The following is a 27,695-nucleotide window of genomic DNA, read 5'->3' on the forward strand; positions in this document are numbered from 1 at the left end:
ATGCAAGAAGGACACGCTAAACAGACTTCCTGTCGTTATATGATGCTTAGTATATAGGTTATTATAATTACCTATTACTAAAGTACAAACAAAGAACTGCAAAAGAAATAAATAAAAAATAAAGACTTTTTTGCCCCCCCCAAACAACTAAGTAAAATTCATCTGTAAACACAACCTGCCTAAAAGGGCACAATTTATATCATATACACATTATATTACTGTTGGTGATATTTGTAACACATTCAATGATCTATGTAGAATGTAATACTTATACATATTATTTTACCTGTTTCATTTTTTGTTTATTATTATTATTATTATTATTATTAGTAGTAGTAGTAGTAGTAGTAGTATACAACACTATGTAAAAGTATTGATCCAGCCCTGTGTGAAACAGATGCATAACTAAAAATCTAAAATACATTAAAATACAGTATATTAGGAAAAATAATTCTACTATACTTGAAAGTTAATATTTGGTATAATCACCTTTAATTCTTCAACACAGCCTGAACTCTTAGGTTGTGAACAACCACTTTGTACCTCTACTTTTGTACTTTGTACACTGAACACAGTCTGAACCAAATATTTCAAATATGTATTTATCACTCCACCAGACCTGGTTCCCCTGACTTTCAGTCCAGGTCTTGTGTAATTTAGCATATCTCAAACTTTGCTCCCCCCTTTCCTTCATTAAGAGTGACTTGTTGACAGCCACCATTTCCGAGGCTTCACAAACAGTAGATGGATCATCTGAAGGACCAGATACATCTCTCAGGTCCTGTGTCAGATCTTTTCTGGATTTTTTCTTAAGGACGTGGCTTTTAGATATTTCTCATCTGCTGAAGATATTTTTTTAGGTCTTTCACTGCTTCACTGCTTCTATCCTCCTCATGTCCAGTTTCCTTAAAGATGTTTATAGCACAAGCACATCATGCTGAGATATGCCAAGTTTTCTGTTAGAAGCACTTTGGGAATCACAAAAATAGTATTTTATGTCTGTCAATTTTTGAATAGATTCAGCTAAACAAATGGGAACAAGCCATGTGTTTGACACAGGCTGCTGGAAACAAAGTGTCTAAAGATGCAATTCATAATTGGTTCTTTGTTGTGTGTTGTATGTTGACAAGGGCTGGACTAGAAATGAGTGAAAAAGCAGCCAATGTCCGGAGGACAACTTTGAAAGACATCAGAATGCCTGGAGAACTGGTGCTCACACATTATCACAGCATTTATGCATGCATATACTACATATGAGGGTGTTATTATGAGTATACTTGTGCATAAATATCGACTATTACTTGTTCATTTACACATCAGTTGAATATATTATTATTATTATTATTATTATTATTATTATTATTATTACTTCTCCAGCTCTGACATGTCACGTCTCTCCGCTGACGGTATATTGCTGATCACGTGGTGTGGGTCCAGTTTCCTCGATGCGCTCTGCAAACCACGTGACGCAGCTCTCCGTGGTGTCAGAGTGGAAAAGAAACAGGTAAATTCACCGTCTCTCGCTTATTGTGTGAGCGAGTCGGCTCGCTTTATTTTTCTCAATATAGCTTATAACACTCGGGGTTCAGGATTTAAATCCTGTCCTAAATCCTACTCCGGAGGTCGACAGCGAGATTACTTGTCGGCCGGTTGTGTAGCAGTGTGTAATACTGAGCCGGGTTTCTGGTCAGTATTGCCTGTTATTTATTTTCATTTTAGCGGCCTATCGGCCTACCCTCAGCCTCGGCGGTTTTTTACGCCTTCAGCCCGGTCCGTGAGAGTACGCCGGGGCCACTGGTTCTAAATGTTGCAGAGCGGTGTCGCGGCTGCTAATTCGCTAACGTGGCTAATGTTTCTTGGCTAACCAAGAGGACGTTAGTTTGTTTAGTTAGCGTGGCTATCAGTCGCTAGCAGACAACCGGTGGCATCGGAGTGGCATGGGCGTATTTTTTTCTTCTTTGGTTCACCCGGTCGAACCCGAAATCTCCGTTAGTTGTTAGCGAGCTAATTAACTTGTTTGCTATTAAGCTAAGTTAGCTAGCGACGCAGCTTTGTGTAGGTAGGTATCACTGTTTAGTTAGCAGGTTAGCCGTTAAAGTTAGCCTCGTTGTCGCCATGAGGTGAAGCCGTGAGAAGCGGAAGCCCACCGAGACTTGAAAGCTGGATGCTTTCCCCTCAACTATTAGCTTGCTGGCTAGCATTTTGGCCATGTGGCTGGATAGTAGATTTGGATATGGTCGACAGGCCCTGTTTTTAGGCTTGTTTGTGCGCGAATCAAAACAGGGTTTTACGTAACATGTGCAAGATTAAGGAATCGATAGCAAGGTTAACAGTATACTGTGTGAGATTGTATGTTGTCTTTCCCCATTTGGTGTTCTCCAAAGTGTATATATGTCTGTTTTTTTTGTTTTGTTGTTTTTTTTTAAAGACATTCGCTTGTTTGGTAATCTAGATTTACCTCAGCATTGAGGCTGTTTTGATGCATAAAGTGTTGCCTCATGTTTGAGTGGTAAATAAGTTAGTGCTCGTTTTCCTTGTGTGCAGCTGCACCCAGTTTACTAAGGAGCTCTTCCCTTTTTTGTCCTCCCTCGGGTGGCCTTGGTTTAAGACATGGTCTGGGAACAAAGGTGATATCACTGCCAGCTTCCAGCAAACCATTAAGCAACCAGGCAGTTTGAGGAAGTGGTATCGTACCATACGTGTGCGCGACATAAGTAGGTCACAAGCCCTTCTAACACTCCTTCTCACCCTTCTCTTCTCAGGTGTTATTCCTTTGTAAATACTGTTATTTGTATATACTGTAAATGATGACGTCCATGGGCGGGAACCGAGCCCGGGGCAACTGGGAGCAGACACAGGGCCAGACACAGAGCCAGACACAGCACAAGCAGAGGCCTCAGGTACCCTCTCACACTCACCACCTGTCACACTGCCCAGATGCTCTGTGATATGCACCAAGGTTGAATATACTCAGACAAGGGTTTTTTTCTTTTCTTTTTTCAACTCGTAATTACATACAAGTTTTTAGCTACAAAGTTACATACTTGTTACAGTTAGATTTGAGATAAGTATAACTTTAAAAATTCAGTCAAAACTAAGTCTTTATTTACTGAGTAAAGGGCTTTTGCAGATGATGCCATCCTCACTATAAAAGCTTTGGATAAGTTGGGGTGATGCTGCTGAGTAATTACAAGTCGAGAACAAAATCTCTGATTGTGAGCTTTTGGGATCACGGCTTCAGTCTGAAAACCCAATAGGGAACACAGTCTGACCAACTAATATGCAGGTTTGATGATAACAGTAAAAAGACGGTGGTTACTGTTTGTGGTATAGTAGTTGTGTGAAAAGGGTTATTTACAAGTGTTAGCATTTTTTAAGCACTGTAGTTGTTGTTGAAAATGGTAAATTAGTTGCAATTAGTAAACCTGAAGTGGATGCAAAGGTGCTTTCAATTTTTAATAATAACTTTAGTGCTACAGATTCTATTAACATCTAAATGTTATGTTTTCTCAACAATGCAAATCCTGTGTTTGCTGATGCAAATCTTGGATCTTTTTCACTCTCTTGGAACAGGCTACCGCAGAGCAGATCCGACTCGCACAGATGATTTCAGATCACAATGATGACTTTGAAGAAAAGGTCAAACAGGTGAGCAGATGCACTTTCTTTTTGTCCTGCTGTTTAGGTGTTCCTGCTCCTTTTGTAGTTGCATCACTTCATTTATTGACACGTGTTATATTGTATCATTTATTGTGCTTGGCAATAGACATGTATGTCTCTTGTGTTAGGATTTTTTTTTTAAGTGAACATATACAGGATTTAACCATAAATGATATCAGGCCTGTCAGCTTTAATGATCAAATCATTAATTTTGACACACTCATTGTCATCTAAGTTCAGAAAACTCAAAAAACAAGTCATCGTCACCTTCTGATAAGAGAGTTTACTTCTCAAAGATCAGTGTCTTTATTTAGGAACTAAAACAAGTGGATGTAGTCAGAGTATTCATAGAAAATTAACTTTATATACAATCTGTTGGTTACCTATGGTCTTGTTACAAAGTTACTGAATGTCTACTCAACTGCTGAATCTCAGCAAGCATGTAGTTAACCCTCTATACTGACCTTTTGATAAAATTAGATTTTTATTCTAAGTGTAATTAAAATAGTTTACTTTTTAACAAATGACACAGAGATGTCATGGGTCAACTCTGTCTGATTGTGAAAACCCTCCTTTTCCAGCTGATTGACATCACAGGCAAGGATCAGGATGAGTCTATGATCGCACTGCATGATTGCAACGGGGATGTCAACAGAGCCATCAACGTGTTGCTGGAGGGCAGCCCAGACACTGTGAGTATTGGCTTTGTGTGAAGGCTTGTGCTGTGAGCGCCGGATTCTTGTGAAATCAGTGCCACACTGGATGTTACAATCACATCAGGGAAAACAGTGGTTGGAGACAGCAGCACAACTAAAATTATTGTGACCAGGTTCAATGAACATGCAGCCTTTGAAATGGTTGCTTTGAAGATGGGTACCACAAACGGTCAGATGCCATGTTCAAAGTGACTGTGATGCATGAGCAGGGCGATAAGATGGCGCCAGTCTATCAGTTTTCAATTGAATGCGGTTGTGTACAGCGATACAGCACTAAACAGATAAATCATTAAAAATCGTAAATCTGCTGTCGTCTTTTGCTGTCTAGATACAAAGAAGTTCACATTTACTTTTAAATGACTCAAGCCAGAACCTCATAGGTCTGAAACGCACATTCAGAAATTCCTCCACAAATAGTGATGGAGTTGCTGCAGGACGGCAGTTTAGTAGGTGCATGGGAACCTTGCATTTTTGTATAGGAACATAACCAGAATCCAACAAGTTGGCAACCAGTTGAATCAAGTCCCCAGTTGCAAAGAGACTCATTGCAGACGTACAGCACTTGTCAGTGCTGATTGATTGCAATCTTTCTACATTTATAAATTAGTTAGCAAGTATTTTCAAACCTTTGCCAATCTGTCTGAGAGTTATTGCAGTCAGTCTGAGTCAGGCTGTGATTGTTTGGAAGCGGATTGTCTTCTACTGGGCGACTGTGCATTCATTTTCCTGTTGAAAGTGGGTACTGCAGCTGTGTACATTTTCTGTGTTTTCTTTGTCAATGTGCCTCTTTTGCATCCCCTAAGTATGTTGTCACTGACCTGTTGAAAACCAGAAGGGGACTTGAAGGAGGGCAGTCATCTCCTGAAGTGGAGACTGCATTCACAGGGCATAAGCTTCCTATTAGTTTCCATAAAAATATTTGGGTTCTTCTTTCTGCGATGTTTTAGGAAATTCTGATTGGTACGTTTGTTGCAGTGTCGCTAACAGACAGACAAACGGATGGCACAGATAACATATCTTATCTTTATTTGGCTACTTAAATGTGTGTAATGTTTATCTATAAGTTATCAAAAAATAACTTAAAAGCTTGAATAATAATCTGACTTGTAGAACATGGTGAGAAATTGAAACTAGAGTAAGACTTTGAACAGTATCTTGCCGTTACACATTAATCACAGCTGATCAAGAGATGCTATGCCCTTTGGATTGTCAAATACTGGTTCATTGGAGTAAAGACTTTAAAAGGAGTTTGATTTATACGGCTTGGTAGGGAATAAATAAAATGAACAACATTTCCAATTGTGATTTTCAACTAGCTTCCACAGCTTCCACTAAACAGCTTCTTAATGCACTGTATGTGAAATGCGATCCCAATCAGATTCAGACATACGTAAGCTTAGTGGCAGTTTATGCTCCCTGTTGTTAATCTCTGTGTATAGCGGCATGGCACACATCTGCAAACAGGTCCGTTTTTACAGGTCTTTGTATGATGCATAAGTGTGGTAGCATCACATTTTCCAGATGGCACAGAGCGATATTGCTGCAACCGATGGAAAAGGAAGAGATATTCGTCAGAAAACTATGAAAAGGCCGTAATGGTCACGTAGTTTCCTGTTTTGGCCGAGGGTCTCTAACAGTGGAAAAAAAAAATTCAGATCATCACCATATCAACTAACCTTTCATCCATTTCAGTGTGTGTTTTCCATCTTAGTGAAATGTGCCAAGACAATCAGTTCTGTAGTATTCTGATTTAGACGAGCATCATTGTAATGCTATATTTATGTATTTCTTAAGGACTCCTGGGAAATGGTGGGAAAGAAGAAAGGGGTGTCAGGTCAGAAGGAGACCAGCCAGGCAGAAACTGGAGACGAAGGAAAAGAGAACAGAGAGAAAGGAGGCGAGAAGGATGCAGCACGTCGCAGAGGTGGAGCTCCACGCAAGGGACGTGGCGCTAGCAGGGGACGAGAGTGTAAGTCTTTAACTCATCCTTACATTGATTTGCCTTCTTCTACAGTTTGATCTGGAAACTTTAGTCAGTGACTCAGTTTTTACAAATGGGTGTGTCTGCCAACACAATAGATTTTTCTGACCTTGAATTCAAGTATGAAGGGATTGAACAAAAATATTGAGAAATTTGTCATTTTTATACACAGTCCTGTATTTACAGAGGCTCAGATTTAATTGAACAAATACCATTATAATTTTCTGGTTATTTAAGGCTCTGTTGAAGTCAAGATCTGCTTGAAGTGTGGAGCCAGTTGAGATTACCAGAGTGTGGACCTTCATTGTGATCTTTTGCCAGGCCTTTATTGTATCTGTCTGCAGTTCTTGTTTATTTTTATTGGTCTTTACATCTTTAGTTTTGGCTTTAGTTTGATTTAGGTTTAGATGAAGAGGTCAGCTTGGCTGCTGCAGAATATTAAAAAAAAAACAACATTTTGCCCTCAACTCTGAAAAGAAATCATTGAACAAATGGTCACTAACAAGGTGGTTATTTTATCAAATTGCATGCTGTAAATGTACAGCCTGAAAGATTTTTTTTCTTTGAATTTCATCATGTTTCACAAGTCAAGGAATGCTGTTAATTTGAGTCATGCCTGTGCTCTGTCAGACTCAAGTTTATCGAGTCATTTTGTAAAAAAGGCTTTTTGCTTTTGTTGCCTAAAGGGGTTCATTGAGAAAAGAAATGTATGGTTTGCATGAACAGTTGCTTGCTGGCTTATTTCGTCATTTAGATGAAGTTGGATACAGAAAGGTTGCACAGGTGCACCAGAATTCTGTAAAAATAAAAGTGCAAGAAAGCCTTTTAGAACTTATTTAAACTGCATACTAGAGCTGGGCGATATGAGATTTTTTCATATCACGATATGTTTTTTTCATTTCAGGCGATAACGATATCTATCACGATATAAGCCAAATAACTATATTTGTAAGATTTAAATGTGCCGTTGCTCACAAGTAAAATGTGAAATAATCAGCAGCTTGTTTTTAAATATTTATTTCCCATAATAAGTTCAACAGGGTAGATGTACTTAAGGAACATGAGACTTTTTCAGATAAATAAAGGCAAATATTGCAAACTACACAAAAGGCAGCCGCTAAAGCGTTTAAGTTTCAAAATAGAACAAACGAAACAGACTAAATTGTCAATTCCACTTAGAAACAAAATATTAATTCTAAAAATAAATCTTAGTTTGTTTTACAGAAGAACAGACAAAACTGACTAACTTTTGTCAATATCAAATAAACTGAGAACTAAAAGGAAATTCTCAATCTCTCCTTGTTGTATAGCTTAGCTTTTCAAACAGTTTTAACAGTTACTTTAGTCTGACAAAAGCCGAATGACGAATTAGCGCTTCCAGTCAGAGACTGAGGCTACGTCCACACGTACACGGGTATTTTTGAAAACGGAGATTTTCCGTTTTCGTTTTAAAAAAATAATCCCGTCCACACATAAAGGCAGAAATGAAGGAAAACGCTGCTATGAACATGCCAAAGCAGCAGGTGGCGCTAGATTCCTAACCGTGCAGAAATGTTGGCCAATCAGAAGTCTAGAAGCCTCGGTGGGAAAAAGTAAACAAAGCTGGGGCATAGAAGCAGAACCGAGTCGTAAGTGTGGAGGGACAGTAACTGTGTGTATATGTAAGCATTTAAACACTGCAGAGAGTAGAATTAACAGTAACAGTATTGTAGAAATTCATTTCACCGAAACAATAACGCGGCGCACAGTGTGACGCATGCACCAGTTTATTGTATTTCCAGACTTTCGGCACAATTTACAGTGCACGCTACTCTGTTTTTTGTCAGACTTGAAATAGCCGAAATACCTTCACACTACGGAACTTCTATGGCTCTTCCGTTCGACAATCTCTCCGGCATTGGAACCATCATCGGTTTTCTCTTCGGTCACGCTCGGTTGATTTTTCTAGTCGGCACACTCATTTCCTCCATTATGCGCTGGCTGCTTCCCAAACAAACACACGTGCGGCTTGGCACTTGTGCTGTACGTAGCAAGTCACGCGACGTGACGCTGCGGCTGTGATTGGTTCAGCTCTGCGCTACTGAATTTGGATCGGCCGACCTTTTTTTTTTTTTTTTTTTTTTTTTTTTTTTTTAAAGAGGACAAGAGCGGCGAGGTCTATCGCGATAGCTTAATTTCTCTATCGAGTAAAAGTTATATCGCGATACATATCGTTATCGTTCTATCGCCCAGCTCTACTGCATACATCGTCATAGGAAAGGGGAGCCAGCACCTTTGTCTGTCCTTTTGATTCTATCTGAGGGGCTGTTAAGGTTCTCAAACATTAAGTTTTATTTAATTGTCTGCTGTTTTTGCACGCGCTATTGTGTCGAAATCTGAAGCCATTTGCTCTCTCTTCATTACTCAAGTTCGTGGCCAAGAGAATGGCTTAGACGGAGGCAAGACTGGAGTAGCTGGAAGAGGTGCAGAGCGAGGCCGAAGGGGAAGAGGCAGAGGAAGGGGAGCAGTTGGTAAGTAATCCTCTTTACTGTTCTTTGAAGGACGTGTGTCTAATCAAAACAAGGGGTAGCTGGGATTTTTGGGCTTTTTTTTTTTTGCAATGCATACATAATCTGCTGGCTTCCTTTCTTATGGCAAGATTTGTCGAACTGAGAAACTGACACACAGTCTCGTTCTGTCCCCAGGAGCATCTGGACGGCGAGGAGGCAGATTTTCGGCACAGGGCATGGGGTAAGGGAATACCTGCATTGCCTAAATCGAGAAGGCCTTTTGTTCCACTTTTACCTGTTGCTATGGTCACCAGAGAGCAGGACCCCAGCCTATTGTTTAGCATTAATCCAAAGGAGGGAGGACATACATCAGCCAATGGGACGGAACAGCGTGGGCTGAATATCTCTCTTCAGAGTTTGCAGTCTCTAAAGATTTTATTTAGAGTAATATTTGGATTGATTTATGAAGAAGACTGTCAGGGACCGAGCTGGTTTAGCTTTACAGTTATATTAAGCTCTCTGGCCCCAGGCTGCAGGATTATTCAGTTTGTTTTGCTTGTGTTCTTTAGTCTCTCTGAGCGCAAAAGGGTGCAGTTAATACGCATGTCAGTTGAACAGTTAGGTGTCAAAACAGAGGAAGTGCTTTTTGTGCTGACTGTGATGGCTTTCTCGACTCATTTGATTGTCATTAATTGGGCAGTGTATGAGTAAGACTTGTGCTGTCATAAGACATTTCCTGGATTAGGTTGTGAGCAGTCAGGTATGATGTGACTCTGGGTGTATATGTGTGTGCGTCCTAACTGAATGGCTCCCTTGCTGGAGAAGCCTGAATCTGATGTTCTTACAAAAACAGTGTGTTTTGAAGCTGCTGTATCAATACAACAAAAAGCATACTTGCACATGGTTTTAACCTATGGGAATGACTAGAATGTAAAATAATTGCTCTATGATGGTGCAAACGATAACCTGCAGTAGGATCTTTATGGTCTGTGCTCTCTGAGCCTGTGGAAGTGTTCCAGTCTTGGCTGTGTTTGTTTTGAGTGTTGACCTAGATATTGACTTGCATACTCAAACACTATAATACGCTTTTCATACAGATTTGGGGCTAATGTTTTACAGTGCTGGCTGAGACGTTTTTGTGTTACCTAAACTGTCCTCACCGTCAGCACACAATAGTTCTGTTATTGCTTTTGCTTCTGGATGCTGGCAGACACTGTTTACCAGCTTTGCACCAATGTTTGTTGAGAGAAGTGTGCATGGCTTTAAAGGAAACTCCCTTAAAGCAGATAAAGTACTTGTTGCTGTGTGATAAGATGGTGATTTTCAGACCTGCTTGTAGATGTGCGTCACTGATATTTTATGCTTTTAATAGGCAACGTATGCTATTCACCTCACATTTTGCTTTCAGATTTCATTGAAATTGAACTAAACCCAAAAATTAATACTCGGGTTTAAAAGGGAAATGAGTACCACACTTAATTACCAATGAATAAGCTGATCAGATAGATTTGTTTCAGAGTTGATGTGACGGTTTAGATGATTCAAGGGAAGTTGGTAGATGATTTGGTTATTATCTGCATGTGTGAGTCTCTCTGTGAAGTAATAGTGCTTTCAGTCTCTTTAATGGAGCCACATTAAAACCGGCAACCCAGATTTTGGTAACATGAAGACTGGATTTATCACTAATGTAGCCTGGTTCAAGGTGTGTTAAAATGACTGAATTGAACACCTATCCATTTGTTAAGAAATGCAAATTGTAATCTTTGGGTTTTTTCCTGTCTTTTCTGGACAGAAATCATGTCACACCACCCACCACCCATTTTTGTTTCCATAACCCCATTTTTTTTAAATCACCTATTGATTAGTGTCTATTTAGACAAGGTTTTCCAGGTTAAAAGGGCAGAAAGTAATTTCGCACCTCGGATCTGAGAACACCGTTAAAGTCCCACATTACAACTGACTTTTTTTTTTCCTCTGGTGTTGCATTCAACTAATTTCTTTCTTTGTCTGCAGAAAAGAAACTGAGGGAAGAGATTGAAATCCACTCTGTTTCACACATATGGGATCATTTTATGTTGACATATATAGAAACCCAATGAAACAGGCTGATATATGTTTACAGCTGTAAAAACTGTAGTAAAAGTGTAGGTTTGCTTTGGTGGGGTGTTTGTCAGAATCGAGGCAGTTAATTTGGCGCTGTACAGAGTTATCACAGAGTGTGTATGTGACATTCTCAACTTATTAGGTAAATGAGAGTGAGACTAAACAAGAGACTGTGTGATTTGAGATGGATGGAGTTATTATGCAGACCGATGCACCGTGTGTTCAACAATAGCTTTGAGCTCATGTAGTTGTGTGATTGAAGGTGTCGATGAAACTGCTAACTGCCATCATCTACCAGCTGTTTTTTGTTTGCGGCTGATTTATGAAGCCTATACGTCAGTTCAGCTGGGTTTCTTGTGTATTGACCCACTATGACTAAAAGCACACTGGCTTGCTTTGCATTGAAGAGTGATTGACTGGAGCAGAGTTGTTATTAAAGTACTGGCTCAGGCAGCTTGAAGGCCTTTTGCTTACGCTGCTGTAGCTGTCGATGGTGGTGGTGGATTAAAAAAAAAGCTTTTTCTTTTACTTTGTTGTTCATCTTGTAATTGTTACCATTATTTTTCTTCTAAAGCCAGAATGATAAGGGGCCCAGATATGATATTGCAGGCAGTAGGAGGTGAGTGCATCGCCTCTTGTGTGTGTATGTGGTGTTCTTGCTTTCTTTAGGGAGCCTTTGAGTGCTATAAAATAGGATAATGTAATAGCAGACATTAAAACACCTCATTCTATTAATAGGATATCAAATGGATATGGCCTTCCCTTAAAATTTGTCATTTAATATGCTCATCCAAGCTATAAATGCATCTTGATTTGCACAGGAAGGATCTTTGACAAATAATGAAAGCTGCTTGGCTTGGCTTCACTCAAAAGAAAAGTGTTGCACTTGATCATGTTGCTAGGCTGCACCAGCTGTAATTTCCTCAGCATACATGGATGTGTCAAAATAATGAAAGATGTTTCTTGCCAGGAAAGAGTCGTTGAAAAACTAAAACAGTACTTAGATGCTTCCCCACTACAACAATGGTAGTTTCACTGCTTTAACCAAGTTTTTTTTAGGATTTCTTTTACATATCATTTCCTGTTGCAAATTTGGTTTTGTTTCTGAAGTGTTTTATGAAGTAAAAAGCCTAATGATGTCAAAAGACCACTGCAAGCAGACAACCACCTTAATCAGTTGTGGTGTGCACCTCATTAAAACTTAATTGAGCGTTTGCTTCTGCTCAAACAGGGCTGACCTCTAGTAGGTGAGTAGGTAGTAGCTGTGACTTATGCAGACACTCCTTCAGTTGTTGGGGAAGTCATTAGTCCATTCATTCACTTCTTGACTCCTTATCACTATGTTTCCCAGAACATTCAACCCTGCTGACTATGCGGAGCCAGCTCAGACAGAAGAAAACTACGGAGGGGGCAGTACCTGGAACAACACAGGAAGCGTGGAGCTAGAGGAGGGAGCTAGTAAGTGAATTTATCCACAAAGGTCACCCTCCAATAAGAGAAGTTAATCTTATCAATTCAGCATCTGTTTAACATCCAAACTATTTTAAAAAGCATGGTTAGCTTGCCAAAGAAGCTCTTGTTGTAAAGACTACAAGGATGGTTTGCTTGATAGTTGAGACATACACACATTTCAGACATATTGTAATGCTCTGACTAAAGAATGATCACTTCCTCTGGTAACTCTACATTAGCTTTAATCTCCTCACCTCGGTCTCTGTCTCCAGGGTTGGAATACTCTGCAGGAGAGGGAACAAATTATCCACCCAAGTTTGATTCTGCTCCTGGTAAACCTGTCTTCACTCCCCTCTTGATTTTTTTTTCTGCATTCCTTATTCTGTTTGAAGTTCTTTGTTCAACGTGAAATCACTGAACTGTTTCTCTTTCACTCACAGGTGCCTGGAGGTCTGCCACAGAGGAGTGGGGCACTGAGGACTGGAATGAAGATGTGAGTGTTTTATTTTTACCTCAATCACATTATTTCTTTAACAAAAACAGTACATTGTCCTCGAAGAAGTTATAGTTCAGTATTAATGATGGTGATAGCAGCTCCATGGTGTAGTGGTTTACATATTTGCTCGTACCTTGCCAGGAGGAACTTGCGTCAACCCACTAAATCAAACTTGTGGAGCTGCTGTGGCGACCCGTTGAGAATAAGGGAGCAGCTGAAAGTAGATTAGAACTGATTCTGATCTGCACACTTGAACAGAACTAAAACTTCATCTTCTGCTCTCCTTTCCTCTGCAGCTTTCAGAGACCAAGATATTCACAGCTTCCAGTGTAGCGTCAGTGCCTCCGCCTCAAGAGAATGTTACCATCACTAAGGGACAGAGGTGGGTCACTTACACAATTTATTACACTGCTGCTGAGCAAATTGCTTTTCTGGGAATTGATGAAGAGAAAAAGAGCAGTCACTGTTTTGTAACCTTCTCTCTTTTTTGTGGACAAGGTTATAATTGATTTCTTGATCAACTGATTTATGAATGAGTTGATGTTCAGAGAATTATTGGCCATATGCTTGTACTGTTAGTTATCAAGACAATATGCAAATATTTAATTACTTATTCTGCTAGCTGGACAAAAACGAGCAGTGTTAATATCGCTCACTTGATACTTCTGTTGAATTTAAATAGTAAAAAAAGATTAATCAAGAAAACAATGAAAATGAATGCAGCTTTACAATAATTAACCTATTTTTATTGAAACTTTTTATAGGTATCATAATGAATGGTTTTTTAAATTTCTTGTTATAGGATTGATCTCGCGGTGCTCCTTGGGAAGACTCCACCATCTTCTTCCTCAGAGACAGAAAATGCCCCCATGGAGGCCACCCAGCCCCCCTCTTTGTCCCAGTCACTGGTTTTCAGCAACTCCAAGCAAGGAGTGCCCCTCTCTCAAACATCCTCCAGCACCCCTTACACCCAGCACAACATGGTGAGACTCTAAAGAACAAAGCATGGCAGTTTTTCCTAACACTGCAGTTAAATGTACATTGCCTCTCAGATAGCTCACTAATGCAAATCATCTTTTAACGTTGATAAGTCCACCACTTCCTCACCACACAGAACACGGGCGAGTATAGTGATATCGCGGCATAACTGCATTATTGTGGCTCAAGTATTTATTCAGTTGGAATAATGGTCTGTGTTCTTCTACCAACACTGCAGGTCAGCATGCTGAGCAAGGGTTTTGGGGAAGTGGGGGAACCTAAAGGAGCCAGCACAGGGACCACTGGGTCCCAGTTTTTGGAGCAGTATAAAACAGCCCAGGCACTGGCCCAGCTGGCAGCCCAGCATTCCCAGACTGGACCCCCCAACACAACCCCTTCATCATGGGACACCAGTGCTGCCTCACTGGGACAATATGGTGAGATGAGAGCCTTTTTTAAATTACTCTGAAGATAAATTATCTGCACACTAAATGCTATTGTTATTAAATGCCTTGCTGTAATATGTGAAGTGGTATATTTCATAATGATTATAATTGAGCTTTTTACCTGCTGAGTTTATTTTTTCTGACTTTTGTCCCCCCACTATTGTCTAGATATGAAGGCTCAACCGGAGTCTGCAATTCATACGCCCTTTACAAAGAGGCAGCCCTACCAGGCCACCACCTCAACCTCGTCCATGTTGGATGTTTTCCTGCAGGACAAAGGCCTGCCTCCTTCCTCTTCTGTCTCCTCATCATCTTCCTTACCACAACAAACAACATCCTCCCCCCATGTGGTGCCTCCACCTGCTTCCTCCCTTCCTAAAATGGCTGGAGTCCCTTCTCTAGGTCAACAAGTTTCCCCAAGCTCCTCAGATGCCCAGGGTTCAAGTCCTCTGCCTTTGCAGCAACACAAAATCAAACAGCAGAAGAAGAGGGCCTCCATTAATACAAAGGTGACTTTTAATAAGAGATTTTGAAAAGGTGCCCGATAGAAGCTATTGAAAACAGACTGGTTTCATGTAGGGATGCACTGATCCAAATGTTTTCTCTTCCAATATGATGCCAAAATCTGTGCGTTGGATGTGAAAATGCTTCCAAAACAGGTGACAATTTGCTGTTGGCTTCTTTCATCCTGTGTTAGATTGCCCACATTGCTGTGTGGTAAACATAGAACAACAGAATTGAATTGCGTTGAACTGAATTGATCTTCCTCATAGATTGCTGTGTTGTCACCAATACTCGATCTAGTTGTCTGAGGCAGACAGATATCCAATTAAAATAGCACACCAGTAGAGTTTGTGTCTTATGTATGAAAGCAAGCTTTCAGTCTTTGTGGCCTTAAAGAAAGCAAACTGCTTTTGTCTTTACTCAGATTCCAGCAATGGCAGTGGAGATGCCTGGCTCAACAGACATCTCAGGCCTGAATCTTCAGTTTGGAGCGCTGCAGTTTGGGTCTGAACCAGTTCTACCAGAGTACGAGTCCTCCTCTGCCACCACAACACCAGGCAACCAGGTCCAGAACAGTCTCTACACAAGCCCCAGCAGGTTGGTACTTCCCAAAGCAAAGCTCTTCCTGTACGTAAACAGGAAGAGCTTGAATGGAGGACAGTACTCTTAAAAACCTTCCTCTCAGACCTGCTAGTTGTACTCAGTGTTGTGCCATCTGCTGTGCAACCAGCCAACATAAGGATAGTTCATGTTAGAAAGTTTATGTTGACACAGAACGCTGTGGAATGACAGATTTTTGTTTTTGATTCAAGAACGGTTCTCTGGAGTAAAGTTTTTCTTGACTTTGTAGTCCTGTTCATTGACAGTCATTTTGCTAATGCTTCTGGGCACTTATTAAGCGTGCCTATGCAATATCACGCTGCTTATTATTTGTTGGATTTGTTGTTCTTCTTATTTTGCTGCTCCTGCTGTCTAAATGGCAAGAGAGCTATAACTTTAAATAGAACTTGGATGTGTATAATTTATTAAATCACCTGTTAAATCAGATTTTTTTTTTTTAAACTTAAGTTTGGGGACTTTGCCCCCCAAAATCTTAAATTCTTTTGTCCCCACAAGTTATACTTACTGTCTGCATGTGCACAGTCATGAAACTTAATGGAGCAGTCCAAAGTGCATGCTCAATCAACATCTCTAGCTCATCCCACCAGAGCAGGAGCCACATCAAAACAATATTGATACAGTGCTAAGATAACAACAATGTATGCACAAAACATGTTGTGAACCTCACCTGTGGGGATGCATCAGTGCAACAACTCAGTTTGGCAGTTGTGGGCAGGCAGGCTAGCTGCCATCGTTGACGCACAAATTTCTATTCAGGGTTTTAGTCGAGCCTGTCTCTCTCATAAAGTCTAACATTTTGTACCGCTTATTCAACAGTGTTTGCATACTTTTCTGATTGCCAGGAATACTGAATTATTTTACCAGTTATAACTGGACTTTTAAGAATTTGGCTTTTGATGTTGATTTTATTTTTTCCCCACACTCTGTTTTACTCAGCACTTCTTTAAAGGTTAGATCAATTTTTGGTGTGTGTCCCAGTCTATAAAACTCATTAAATTGTAATTATCATCAGTATTCAAGTCAGAACCATTAATTGAACACAATTAACTTTGAGATTGTCCATTTCATTGCAATCTGCAGTGAGTCAACTCCAGTTCTCTCCAACTCCAGCCAGATGGACCTGTATGATCAGAGACCATCTCAAACACGGCGTTACCCTCCTTCAGTCTCCTCCTCCCCTCAGAAGGATTTGCAGCCCAAGGTAAAGCCAACACTTTCCTCTTTCACTTGATCTACTAAAATGTTAAATACCCCATTTTTAGTGAAGTATTAAAGGAGGAGTGACTGGGGACAGCATGCTCAACTACCACCTGCTCTGTTATGCAAAAGCCTTTTAAAATAAACTCTACTCTTATACTTCTAAATTCTTTTGTTTTCCATTGTTCTCGTTGTAAAGTGCTAGTGGTTTTTAAACATGGCCTGTATTTGATATCTGCGTATCAAATAAGCTTCAGCTTTTTATCAATGGCCTGTCTCCATAGAAACCTGTGAGCTCACGTTCATTGTTGGTTTTACAGAATGGCTTCAGTTCAATACAGGCAGCACAATCCGTGGAAGGTAAGCGTCTGCTTACTAGTCAGGTCATATTTTCTGGCACATTTAGCCCACATACACGTTTCCTGAGCATTATTAATTGAGTTTTGTTGGTTTTATTCCATCCGTTTCTCTTTTGCTCTCTGCACAGCTGCAGCAGGCTCTGCAGTATCAGTCAAGCCGGCCTCTGACTCGGTCACGCCCGCATCGGTCTCCAGCATGGGCACTTTAACAGACAGCAGCTCAGCCTCCTTGTTGACTACAGCCAATCAGACGCCCCTTAGTGCTCTGGGTCACAATGAAGACTTGCCTCCAAGCAGCATGGCCCCTCCTCAGCACAACAAGTGAGATGCAGCTAATCTCTTAAATCTAAATTATGATTGGTGTTAACCTAAGTGTCAGTGAATGTGATGTGATTTGCTGATAAGTGTAATAACCCCTGTATATCCTGTGTTCTTTTACAGCTCTCACCCATCACAACAGAACAGTCTGACTCCATCTGTCCGGACATCGAACTCAGGCTTACTGGTGAGCACTTTGTATGCTCGTGTCAATTTTTACATCAGAATCAATTGTACTTATTTTATTTTATTTTTTTAACAAGTCACAAATGAGTATGAGTAGCTTATGCAGGAGGTTGGGTCTCCCTCCCCCACTCACTCAGTGTGAGCATTTTTCAAAGCTGCATTTCCTGTGGTGGTAGATGGACACATTATATGTTCATTCACTCTAATGGAAATGTAATCTCATCAATCTTCGCCGCATTTATTATCTTCCGCCCCTACAGCATCCCAGCGTCGATGGAGACTCGAGCCTGCACTCTTCATCCTTCCCTTCCTCTGTCTCAGCCGTGCCGTCTTCATCAGTCCCCTGCTCCTCTTCCTCTGTGGCTGCTGCACAGGTGTCCTTAGGGGCTCCTCAGGCCTCCTCAGTGGGCTCTGCCACAGTTTCAGCTCCCTCGGGCCTAGGCCCCGTCAGCAGTCTGGCCATGGGCCTCAACACTGCCTCTATGGGTGCCCCAGTAGCAGCAGCTGCCGCCGCCACTGCTTCAGTCTCCACAGCGGCCTCGACCATTCAGTCTTCAGCATCTTCGTCATCAACGCGCAGCTCTGCAGCATCCTCAGGTTAGACAACACAAGCACAAATATATCAAAATGTAGATTCAGTTTAAATTGTGTTTGCTTTTCACTTTTTCTGCATAGCTGACTTTAAACTGTGCAGTCAATACCAGTGATATAATTATAAGCTTGGTAACTTGATGTGAGGCCTTCACAATAACTTGGTGGTAAAATGGACAGTCAGTCGTTTACTGTATGCGAATCCATTGTGGAGCTTCTGTTACAATATTGCCATTGATCGGGTCATGTGGTCTGGCTTCAGAGAGCACACACAAAGTAGAAGAAAAGAATAAAGGAAAGCATTAAGTAGAGCTTGTCTGGGGTGTTAGGCCGTTGTTTAATCCTTCATTTTGACTAGATTTTAGAACCAATTGAAGTCCTTAAGAGTTTAGTGGTTACAGTTACACAGATGATGTAACCTTCGGGGCATATTTTGTGGTCAGGTGGCAGATGGATGCATAAATTTATGTTGACTTACAGTAGAGCAACTGTGGTAAAGGATTTCTTGGGGAGTTTGTCAGAGATCGTCTTTGATTAAAGTGAGTGAGTCATGGGTGTTTTGTTTTGTCTGGGATTCAATCTGGTTTTCATTTCCTCATCATCACAGGTGTGCTTTTCATGATTCTGACTCTTTGGTTGGTCCCCTGAGGCTTTTTCTTTCACACACGTAGAGTGTAATCTTTGCTGCTAAACAGTTTGTCACGTGTTTTACTGCAATGTTTTCATTTATTATTTCTGCTAAAGGCAATGTATTTGTAATACTTTGGTTATGTAATGCAAGTTGGTGAATAATTAGAATAATTTGGTTGCTTAGCGCATGGGTAGAATTGTCTAGCAAATACAGGCACAGGTGTATTTTCATTGTGATTATGAGGCTTATATTTCTGTTTTGCAAATAAATGCATTTTATTGGTTTATTTTAATTTGTGCATACAGGGAAAGCACCTCCAAACCTTCCACCCGGAGTGCCCCCTCTACTGCCCAACCCATACATTATGGCCCCTGGACTACTGCATGCCTACCCTGTAAGTACTGTCAAAGTTTCTATGGCCTGAGCTTCACATGTACTTACTAGATTTTTATTTACTGTGTTACTTACTCCACACTAACTTGATTTACTGTTCTTTTCAGCCTCAGGTGTACGGCTATGATGATCTACAGATGCTACAGACAAGAATACCGCTGGTAAGTGTTGTTTGTGAAATGTGTTTAGCTGCTGCAAGAAAAATAATGTTATGCACAGTTAGGAGTGTAAAATTACACAGCATTGTCAGCTTTGTATGACTCGGGGTTTAGGTGTGACTGTTCAAATCTTCAAACAAGTTGGAGTTGTTTTTGGGGGGGTTGGTTTTGTTTGTTTGTTTGTTTTTTACTGCAGTTACTTGAGGGCCAAATCCCTCAAGTATAAAATACATTAACTACACATTACCTGTGCTGTATTTACGGTTTGTCTTAAATGAACCAATAAAATCAGCAATGTAGTTCCATCTCTACAAATTGAGAAATCCCCGGGCTCTCTGTCCTGGTCGTTGTGTCCTTGGGCAAGACACTTTACCCTACTGCCTACTGGTGTTGGCCAGAGGGGCCGATGGCGCGATATGGCAGCCTCGCTTCTGTCAGTCTGCCCCAGGGCAACCGTAGCTTGCCTCAACCAGTGTGTGAATGCGAGAGTGAATGAATAGTGGCATTGTAAAGCGCTTTGGGTGCCTTGAAAAGCGCTATATAAATCCAATCCATTATTATTATTATTATTATTATTATTATTATTATTATTATTATTATTATTATTAAAGACGGGCTCATAGGCAACAGTGAACAGTTTAGAAAAAATGTTTACCATTACATACCCATCCCAAGTTATGTGATGGTATGTAGGCACTCAATTTCTTGTGTTCTTATACTGTAATATTTTTCTTATCCAGGATTATTACAGCATTCCCTTTGCAGCAACACCCACAACAGCACTGACAGGCAGAGAGGGCAGCTTGACAAGCAACCCTTATTCTGGTGAGACACTTTCTAGTTTTTAGTTTTTTAGCTCCATTAAAAGTCTAAAAGAGTGAGACAGACTATCTACTACTATGTGTGATTAGAAAATATCATTTTATTTTAAAAATGTATTATTTTACTGCTATATCATGTTTCAATCTTTTATTCCCATTTTCTTTAAGGTGACTTATCAAAGTTTGGTCGAGCTGATGCCTCTTCTCCGGCTCCAGCTACCACATTAGCTCAGACACAACAGAATCAGAGCCAGACTCATCACACCACACAGCAGCCCTTCCTGAATCCTGCGCTGCCGCCAGGCTACAGCTACACCAGTCTCCCGTACTACACTGGCATGCCAGGATTGCCCAATACCTTTCAGTATGGACCTGCTGTGTTTCCGGTGAGAAATCTTAATATCCAAAATGATTTAACTTTTTCCTTGTTTGCAATTTCTTAGCGTTATTATATAACAACAAGCAGTTGTTGATTTATTTATTAATTTTTTTTCTTTTCGTGTGGGTATGAAGTCCAGTGCCTTATATTTCCACCACTAGTAGATGAGGGGAGTAGATTAGAGTATTAGAGGCTCATTGTATAGTTTTACTGAGAAAGAAACAAATGTTAATTGAAAATACAAACCTGTGAGAAGTAGCCAGTCAGAAGAAAATTGCCTTAATGGGAGGGTGGCCTTAAAAGAACAGGAGCTATAATCTCCTCAACAACTGAGGGGCTGCACCAAGCCCCAGTGTATCATGAGTAAGTATTCTACTCTTAATAGTGTCCAACAATAAAGATAAATTGAGTATAAAAGGCCGCCTTTAAATTAATTCTTCCCTTTAGACAGTGAGAGACAGAGTGGCTTCTGTCAGCCTGTGGTCATCTTTGAAGATGTGTTGCATATTGAGCTGGCAGCTAGCAGTGATGGGAGAGTAAAAAGCTACTTACTGTAACAAGTACAATCAGTTTATCTTTGACTTCAGCCAGACAAGAGGCTGCAGCTCGACCTCTACCCGTCTTTCTAGTAGCTTTGCCTTAACGTTAAACTTTTCTAAAATAGAAAAAAAGAGGGACTAATTTCTTGTCAACGATTTAAAAGTTCACCCTAGCCAGTTGGAATTAAAGCCAAATTTGTGATTGTGAGTGACAGAAACACTGGCCTAAACAGGTTCCTTCAACTTGCCTGATATCGCTTCGTTTCAGCCCCCGACGCTGCCTGTAGCCTTTCCTCTGGTGGCAATATGAGAGCGATTTAAGCAGTTTAAAAAATGCATTATCAGAACCTGAATGTGTGTTTCACCAACATGATTGTGAACTTTTCACATTTTCCTTTGCTGACCTCTTGACTCTATTTTTTCCCCCCGCCCGTCCAGGTGGCTCCTACCTCGTCAAAACAGCACGGTGTGAATGTCGGCGTCAATGCCTCGGCCACACCCTTTCAACAGGCTAGTGGCTATGGTTCCCATGGATACAGCACTGGTGAGAGCCTAAATAATGTTGAAACGGCATGTTTACGGGGTTGTGCTAGTATACCTGGACACCGATGACTCTGTGCTGATTCTCACAATGAGCCCATTGATTTTCCCATCGGTGGAGTGCGTATTTCATTCGAGCGCTGCAACATCTGCAAGCATAAACATGGTGCTCGTGTAATGGCCTTTGTTATTCTTGTGTCAAGACACTTGCTCATGGTTTATGAATCATTCTTGTGACCCGGATGTTGACGTGAAAGTTTAATGTTTTCATGACCAGAACATGGTTTGGTGTGTCAGAAAACGCATCTGCATCTCATACAGTTTCAGTGCCTGTACACGTGAGGAAAATGCCTGAGTAATTCTTCTCTAACAACAAGAATGCATCTTATGTCACTTTTATTTAAGGGTGTCTTTAGATCAAGTATATGCTGTCTAAACAGAAAGGGATAAGGGGCTTTAAAAGTGGCATCTGGCTGTACCAGTTTACAAACGAACAGGGTTAGATTATGGGTTTCTCGCTTTTTTCCATGGCTTGCTTTGCTCATCTCAGAATGCAGTTTGCCCCAGAGCTTTACTATCCACCACCTCGCCTGCACACACCTTCATGTTGAACACATCAACACATGAAGCCAACGTCTTCCTATTTTTCCCAAAGACTGACATTTGAGACGATATTCTTTCACCGGTTTTTATATATTCTATCCAATCACTTCACTGAGGCTGTAGTTTACATACTTTATTCATCACTCGGTATCCACCTTTAGTCACAACATGTGGAAAACCTATTTGTTCTAAGCTGCACCATCTGCTGCTTTCTGCCATTACCCAACTCAAGCTCACTCTCCACCCCCATACACACGCCCTGCCTGCCCCCTCACTTCCCTCACCTCCTCCCCCTCAGACTTGGGTCAGATGGTACCTGCAAATGACGTCAGCGTTGATTCTGACCTGCTTGTTGTACCGGACGGACAGGTTTTGCCACACAGACGCTGCAGTTGGTATCAAAGTTCTGGTTGTTACAGCGGAGGGAACTTGATACCGTCTGCATTGTCCCAACTTGGTAAAACCTGTCCATGTGGTCCAATTTTCAAACAAAACGCTATGAATCATTTGCAGATGCTATCTGAGGCAGGTCTGCTTCCCCTGCCTGGTGTGTCTAATCCTGTGGGCTGCGGCTGTGTGTCTGACTGTTGCAGGCTATGAGGATGTGGGCCAGGCTTCAGGGAGTGGGGATTTCTGTAAGGGCGGATACGGCACTGCCGTGGCCGCTGCTGCTTCTGCACAAAACAAGCCAGCCAGCTCTGTCACCGGGCCTGGAGTCGGTGAGTGCCGCCACATGCCAAATTAAACCTAAAGCGAGAGAGAGAGAGAGAGAGAGAGAGAGAAAAACCAACCCTGTCCCTCCCGTCTTCCTCCTTGTGTCACCAACCATCCTTCTCCCCCCTCTTTGCTCTCGTTCCCTTGCCTCATCGCTGCTGCCTGCAGGAAGACCTGTCACACTACATGTGCTTTCAGATAGTCCAGTGCAGCCTGCCTCTTTTACAAGCCTTGTTTGCATTTCTTTACCCATTTTCTGCCAGGGTAACTCATCATCACTCCAATGTACTTCTATGTAAAACAGCTACACTGTGTTTAGAGGTTGGGTTTTTTTTTTTGTTTTTTTTTTTTTTTAAAAAAAAGGTCGTATTAACATTATTGGGCTTCTACAAAGTGATTGCGAGTTACTCTGGTTGATGCTTTCCCATTTTCCCCTGTGTTGCTTGCTCTTCACTCATGTTCTCATTGCTGGTGTGTCCGTCTCCAAAGTAAAGAGTTTGCTGTCCTGCGAGGGTCGTAGTTTGCAACCAAGGACAGAGAGGGCAACAAAATCATCTGTAGCACTGGTGATTGGTCAGAATAACGCCGTGTGTGACTGAAATGTTTTGTCAAAACTGTGTGCACTGAACCAAACCTGGTACATAGGAAGTTCTGCTTATTTCTTTGAACATCACTGACCATTATTGGAGTATTGAAGTTCAGCGTTACCTAATTAGATATGACGACAGTGGATACAACGGATGACATCGGTCACTCGCTCAAAGGGAAATCTGTCATTTCTGCAGGAGTTGTGATAGATTTCATTAATGACTTATTTGTTCTGGATTAAAAAACCCTTTATTACCTTGTGAGTGTACGAAGCAAGAAATGCTGCATTTAACGAGCGTCTCGTTAAACATGCAACTTGTCAGTGTAAAAGTGTTTGGACACTCAGGATTTTAACACATTTCTGTGAAGCTTCCACACAACACAGGGCTGAAATGAGTGCTTTCAGATTAACAGAGTCTCATAAGGTTGAGCGTCTCTCTAGCTGACAGTTTCTTTAGCAGCTTAAAAGCAAAACAAAAGTTTAAAAATCCATCACTTGTGTTATCTGCAGAAAAAATGACAGAAACATTTAATATCACTTGTATATAAGATTCTTCTGCTTTCCAGCAGTGCCAAGACTTCAGAGCAAAATATCTGAGAAACCTATCTTTAATCATTCATTCATTGACTTCTGTTAAAGAGAACTAAGAGATGTATTTTATTTTTATTAGTCTGTTAATTTATTTATTTATTCATTTTTTTGACAAGTACAATTTACAAAATGATGAAAATGCACATCTGGTTACTAAAGTTGTCTTCAGAATAGGGATGCACTGTACTGACCATCTTTTATTGAGTGTTACTGTTTTGGGGGAAATGGAAAAAAACAACAACAAATTAAAGGGACAGAAAAAAATATATCTTATCCTTTGTTGGGCAAATTGTCGTCTTGTTTTTTCTGATCAGATGTCAAAAATCCAAAATCATCAATTATATTTTCATACAAGACAAAGCAAAGAAGCACATGATTGTCACCAGTTATATTTGGGTAATTTTCTCTGAAAATGTTGAAAATAAATCATCTGTAATTAGAAAACTGGGACGGGACTAGCATTTTGTTTAATATCCAGAGTCTCTTCTTTTTTGGTAAGCTGATATCATAGAGAGTTAAAAAGGAAGTGTCAGAGCAAACCAGAGCAACAGTAAGACCAAAGCCTGAAACATACACTCAGCTACACCATCTTTCTCTGATTCCTCTTCCTGTTCATCTCATCCTTCCTCATCTCCTCAGTCTCTTTGCCGTCGTCACTAAAGGGAAATTCTGCTGAAATCATCTATGGACTCGTGCTCACATAGATGTTCATACTTGGAATTTCCCAGTGTTCTTTTATAATTTGGATTTCCCCCCCCCCCCTCATAGATAATGTCTATACATTAATTTCCTTGTTGTCCATCGACCCAGTATCATCTGTGCTGGTTGGAATCAGAGCGTAACCACGTGGGTGGTTACTGTAACATATTCGGTTTAACAGTTAATGAGCTCAGTTTGTGTCGTTTCCCCCTCTCTGCAGGAGTCTCTGTGACATCAAGCAACACAGGAGTACCAGATATTTCAGGGTCTGTTTACACAAAGACGCAGGTAACTACAGAAATATTTACTCACAGGATATGCTTCTGCTTGTCTTGTAGCAGCAAACAAAAAAACACTATAGTGGCCCAACTGATTATTCTTCTTCCTGGTCCCCTGCAGTCGTTTGAGAAGCAGGGCTTCCACGCCGGGACGCCAGCCGCATCATTCAGCCTGCCCTCTGCGCTGGGCAGCGGGGGCCCCATCAACCCTCCTGCCGCTGCCGGCTACGCTCCAGCTCCATTCATGCATATCCTGACACCACACCAACAACCCCACTCTCAGATTCTGCACCACCACCTGCAGCAAGACGGACAGGTGCAGTGTGTATATATAAATGCTTACGTATTTGAGGTCATGTGATTTTTAGAAACAAGCTGAGCAAATAAAAACATATACAGGCATTATTCGTTGACAAGGAAACTCCACCCAGTGAGTCAAATAGTAATGATCAACAGTCTGAATGAGCTCAAAAATGCATAGGCTGAAAGTAAAAGATGGAAGTGTGTCGACATCAGTTTCCCCGAGCGGTGACCAATGCAGCGTCAGCTTTAGAGCCTGAGATCGGGTCGGCTTGACCAAAATTTATGGTCAATGCTGAAAAATGAGTGGGTGACATCACTGTAGCTCCATCTTTTATATTCAGGCTGTTAACTAGTTGACAACTTCCAGTCTTTTTGATAAAGCACATTCAAAATAAATGAAGTAGCACTTCAGCATCATGCAGTCAGACTGTTATAAGTAGTAATACAAATCTAGTGAATTGCCTATAAAAGATTTGTTGGCAAGTTCATTAAGTGTTTGTGGTTTCACCGTGACATTAGCTGTGCTGCTTTTAGGTAAACACATGGCACAAAGCGGCAGCTCACTGATGAACTTTGTGACTCTCCTCCACAGAGCGGCACTGGACAGCGCAGCCAGAACGCCTCCATCCAACAGAAGTCTCAGATCAACAAGTCGGCGTACAACAGCTACAGCTGGGGGGCAAACTAACATCCACTCACGGGACCTCACCCCGCGCAGTGTCAAAAAGCTGGGAGGGGTGGGAGGCTCTTCACTCCTTCGGCAAATAAGTCTCCACGTATAAATCCCCGCTTCCTCCTGCAAAGATTTCCCTCCAGTCTCTTGGCCCAGCACTCCCACAGCTCTGACCGCGGTCAGAGGAGGTGCTGTGCCGAGAGAACGAGCACTGTTAATGATGCATGGATGGATGGGTGGGAGGGACAGGAGGGGCTTTAAAAGTGAGGGGCGATCGGAGATAAATGGTGATAGAAGCAAACCATCAAGAGGGTGAAAATACTAAGTGTTGGGAATTTGTATCGTATTAATCTTCCCGCCCCTTGCGCCCCCCCCCCCCCCCCCCCCACACATTTTTTTTCCTTTCACTTGTAACATAGAACTGTTTTTCTAAAAGAATGAACGTTTCCTGTATGGTCTTTTTTTTTTGTCTTTTCCCATTTTTTTCCCCACTGAAGGGGAGGAATGAAGTAATCTCTAAAAGGGGGTGGGGGCAGGCTGGTTTTGTATTTTAGACCCTCAACTCCCTGTTACTTAACTTTTTTGCCGGAAATTCTTCCCTCCTGAACAATTTCCAAACACAATAATTTGCCGTTGACTTTTTTTATGTTTTGGGGTTTTTTTGTTTTTGTTTTTTTATGTCATTTTAAGTTTGCAGAAACAATTCTATAAATTGGTAGAGTTGTGAAGTTTATTTTTTACCGAATATAGATATATTATATATAAAGACATATAAGCAAGCTCACTGGCTTTGACTGTGAGGAAAAAGTGTGTTTGTCATGTGACTGCGTGCATGTTTGTACACACGGGGGGGGGCCATGGTTGCGTACTGTGCTTGGGTTTTTGTTTTGTTTTTGGTTTTTTTGCCTAGCACAGGTTTTCCATTATCCAACACTTGTACAGAAACTTTTCCCATTAATTATAAATATTTCATAAGGCCCCTCTTATTTTGAAAGATGAGAATGATTTCCAAGGCCAATACACACCCGGTCTGCCTTCCAGTGTGAATAATTTTGTTTCTGAGGCCTTCCCTGCCCCGCCACCTGTCCCCCCAACATTGTAAGGAAATCTGCAGCATTGAATACTGATGGACAGAATTGTACTATGGGTTTTTTCTTCTTTTTTTTTTTTCTTCTTTTTTTTGTCAGTGATTTTTTTTTTCTTTTTGTACTGTGCGTTTTAAAAAAAAAAAAAAGTTTAAATGGATAAACTTGTCTTGTACATATATAAAAAAAAAAAACACAAGTACTGTAGTCCCTGTTTGTTCGATGGCTTTCTTCTTTTCCTTCTTAAATCCTTGCAGACTTGTTAGCTTTTTTGTTTTTGTTTTTTTTATTTTGTAAAAATATATAAATATTAAGTAAATAAACAAGAAAAAGACATTTTCATCATTTTGGATGTGAATGTCTTTTTAAGAAACTACATTTCTCATGTGGCATTTAAATACTGCAGCATCTCTTCACTGTCATTCAGTACAAGCAGTTCATGGATGAAGTGCTTTCCAGTTGGTTTCTGTTAGTGGGCTCAGTCACAACAATATCCAGGATGTCAAGAGTACCAAATGAAACTCCAAACTTATAACTACATCACACATTTTTTGGTCATGTAATGTGCGGTATTGGTTCGGGGTTTTTCTTTTTGTACATTT

At 40.9% G+C, this 27,695-nt stretch overlaps 1 protein-coding gene across 6 annotated transcripts; it reads left to right on the forward strand.

The window, feature by feature from the left end:
• Nucleotides 1–1,452: 1,452 nt before the first annotated feature.
• ubap2l (ubiquitin associated protein 2-like) lies at nucleotides 1,453–27,217 on the forward strand. Of its 6 annotated transcripts, none has more exons than XM_085345775.1 (30): nucleotides 1,453–1,504; nucleotides 2,763–2,900; nucleotides 3,574–3,648; nucleotides 4,242–4,352; nucleotides 6,171–6,345; nucleotides 8,766–8,867; nucleotides 9,042–9,087; nucleotides 11,524–11,568; nucleotides 12,301–12,407; nucleotides 12,674–12,733; nucleotides 12,842–12,894; nucleotides 13,194–13,279; nucleotides 13,700–13,880; nucleotides 14,114–14,312; nucleotides 14,490–14,830; nucleotides 15,250–15,422; nucleotides 16,527–16,647; nucleotides 16,928–17,003; nucleotides 17,131–17,323; nucleotides 17,444–17,507; nucleotides 17,767–18,103; nucleotides 19,034–19,122; nucleotides 19,229–19,282; nucleotides 20,020–20,104; nucleotides 20,269–20,486; nucleotides 21,457–21,562; nucleotides 22,755–22,880; nucleotides 24,975–25,042; nucleotides 25,154–25,348; nucleotides 25,928–27,217. In XM_085345775.1, the coding sequence occupies exons 2-30, from the start codon at nucleotides 2,805–2,807 to the stop codon at nucleotides 26,021–26,023; spliced, it is 3,678 nt and encodes a 1,225-aa protein (XP_085201901.1). In that variant the 5' UTR covers nucleotides 1,453–1,504; nucleotides 2,763–2,804; the 3' UTR covers nucleotides 26,024–27,217. The 6 variants fall into 6 exon arrangements, with proteins under 6 accessions (XP_085201901.1, XP_085201902.1, XP_085201904.1 ...); XM_085345776.1 differs by having other exon boundaries at nucleotides 16,964–17,003; XM_085345778.1 differs by having other exon boundaries at nucleotides 16,557–16,647; nucleotides 16,964–17,003.
• Nucleotides 27,218–27,695: the final 478 nt, after the last annotated feature.

Source organism: Diplotaxodon limnothrissa, linkage group LG22, assembly GCF_057381915.1.
Source record: "Diplotaxodon limnothrissa isolate DT_005_m linkage group LG22, D_limnothrissa_male_GT1.1, whole genome shotgun sequence".
Lineage (NCBI taxonomy): Eukaryota > Metazoa > Chordata > Actinopteri > Cichliformes > Cichlidae > Diplotaxodon > Diplotaxodon limnothrissa.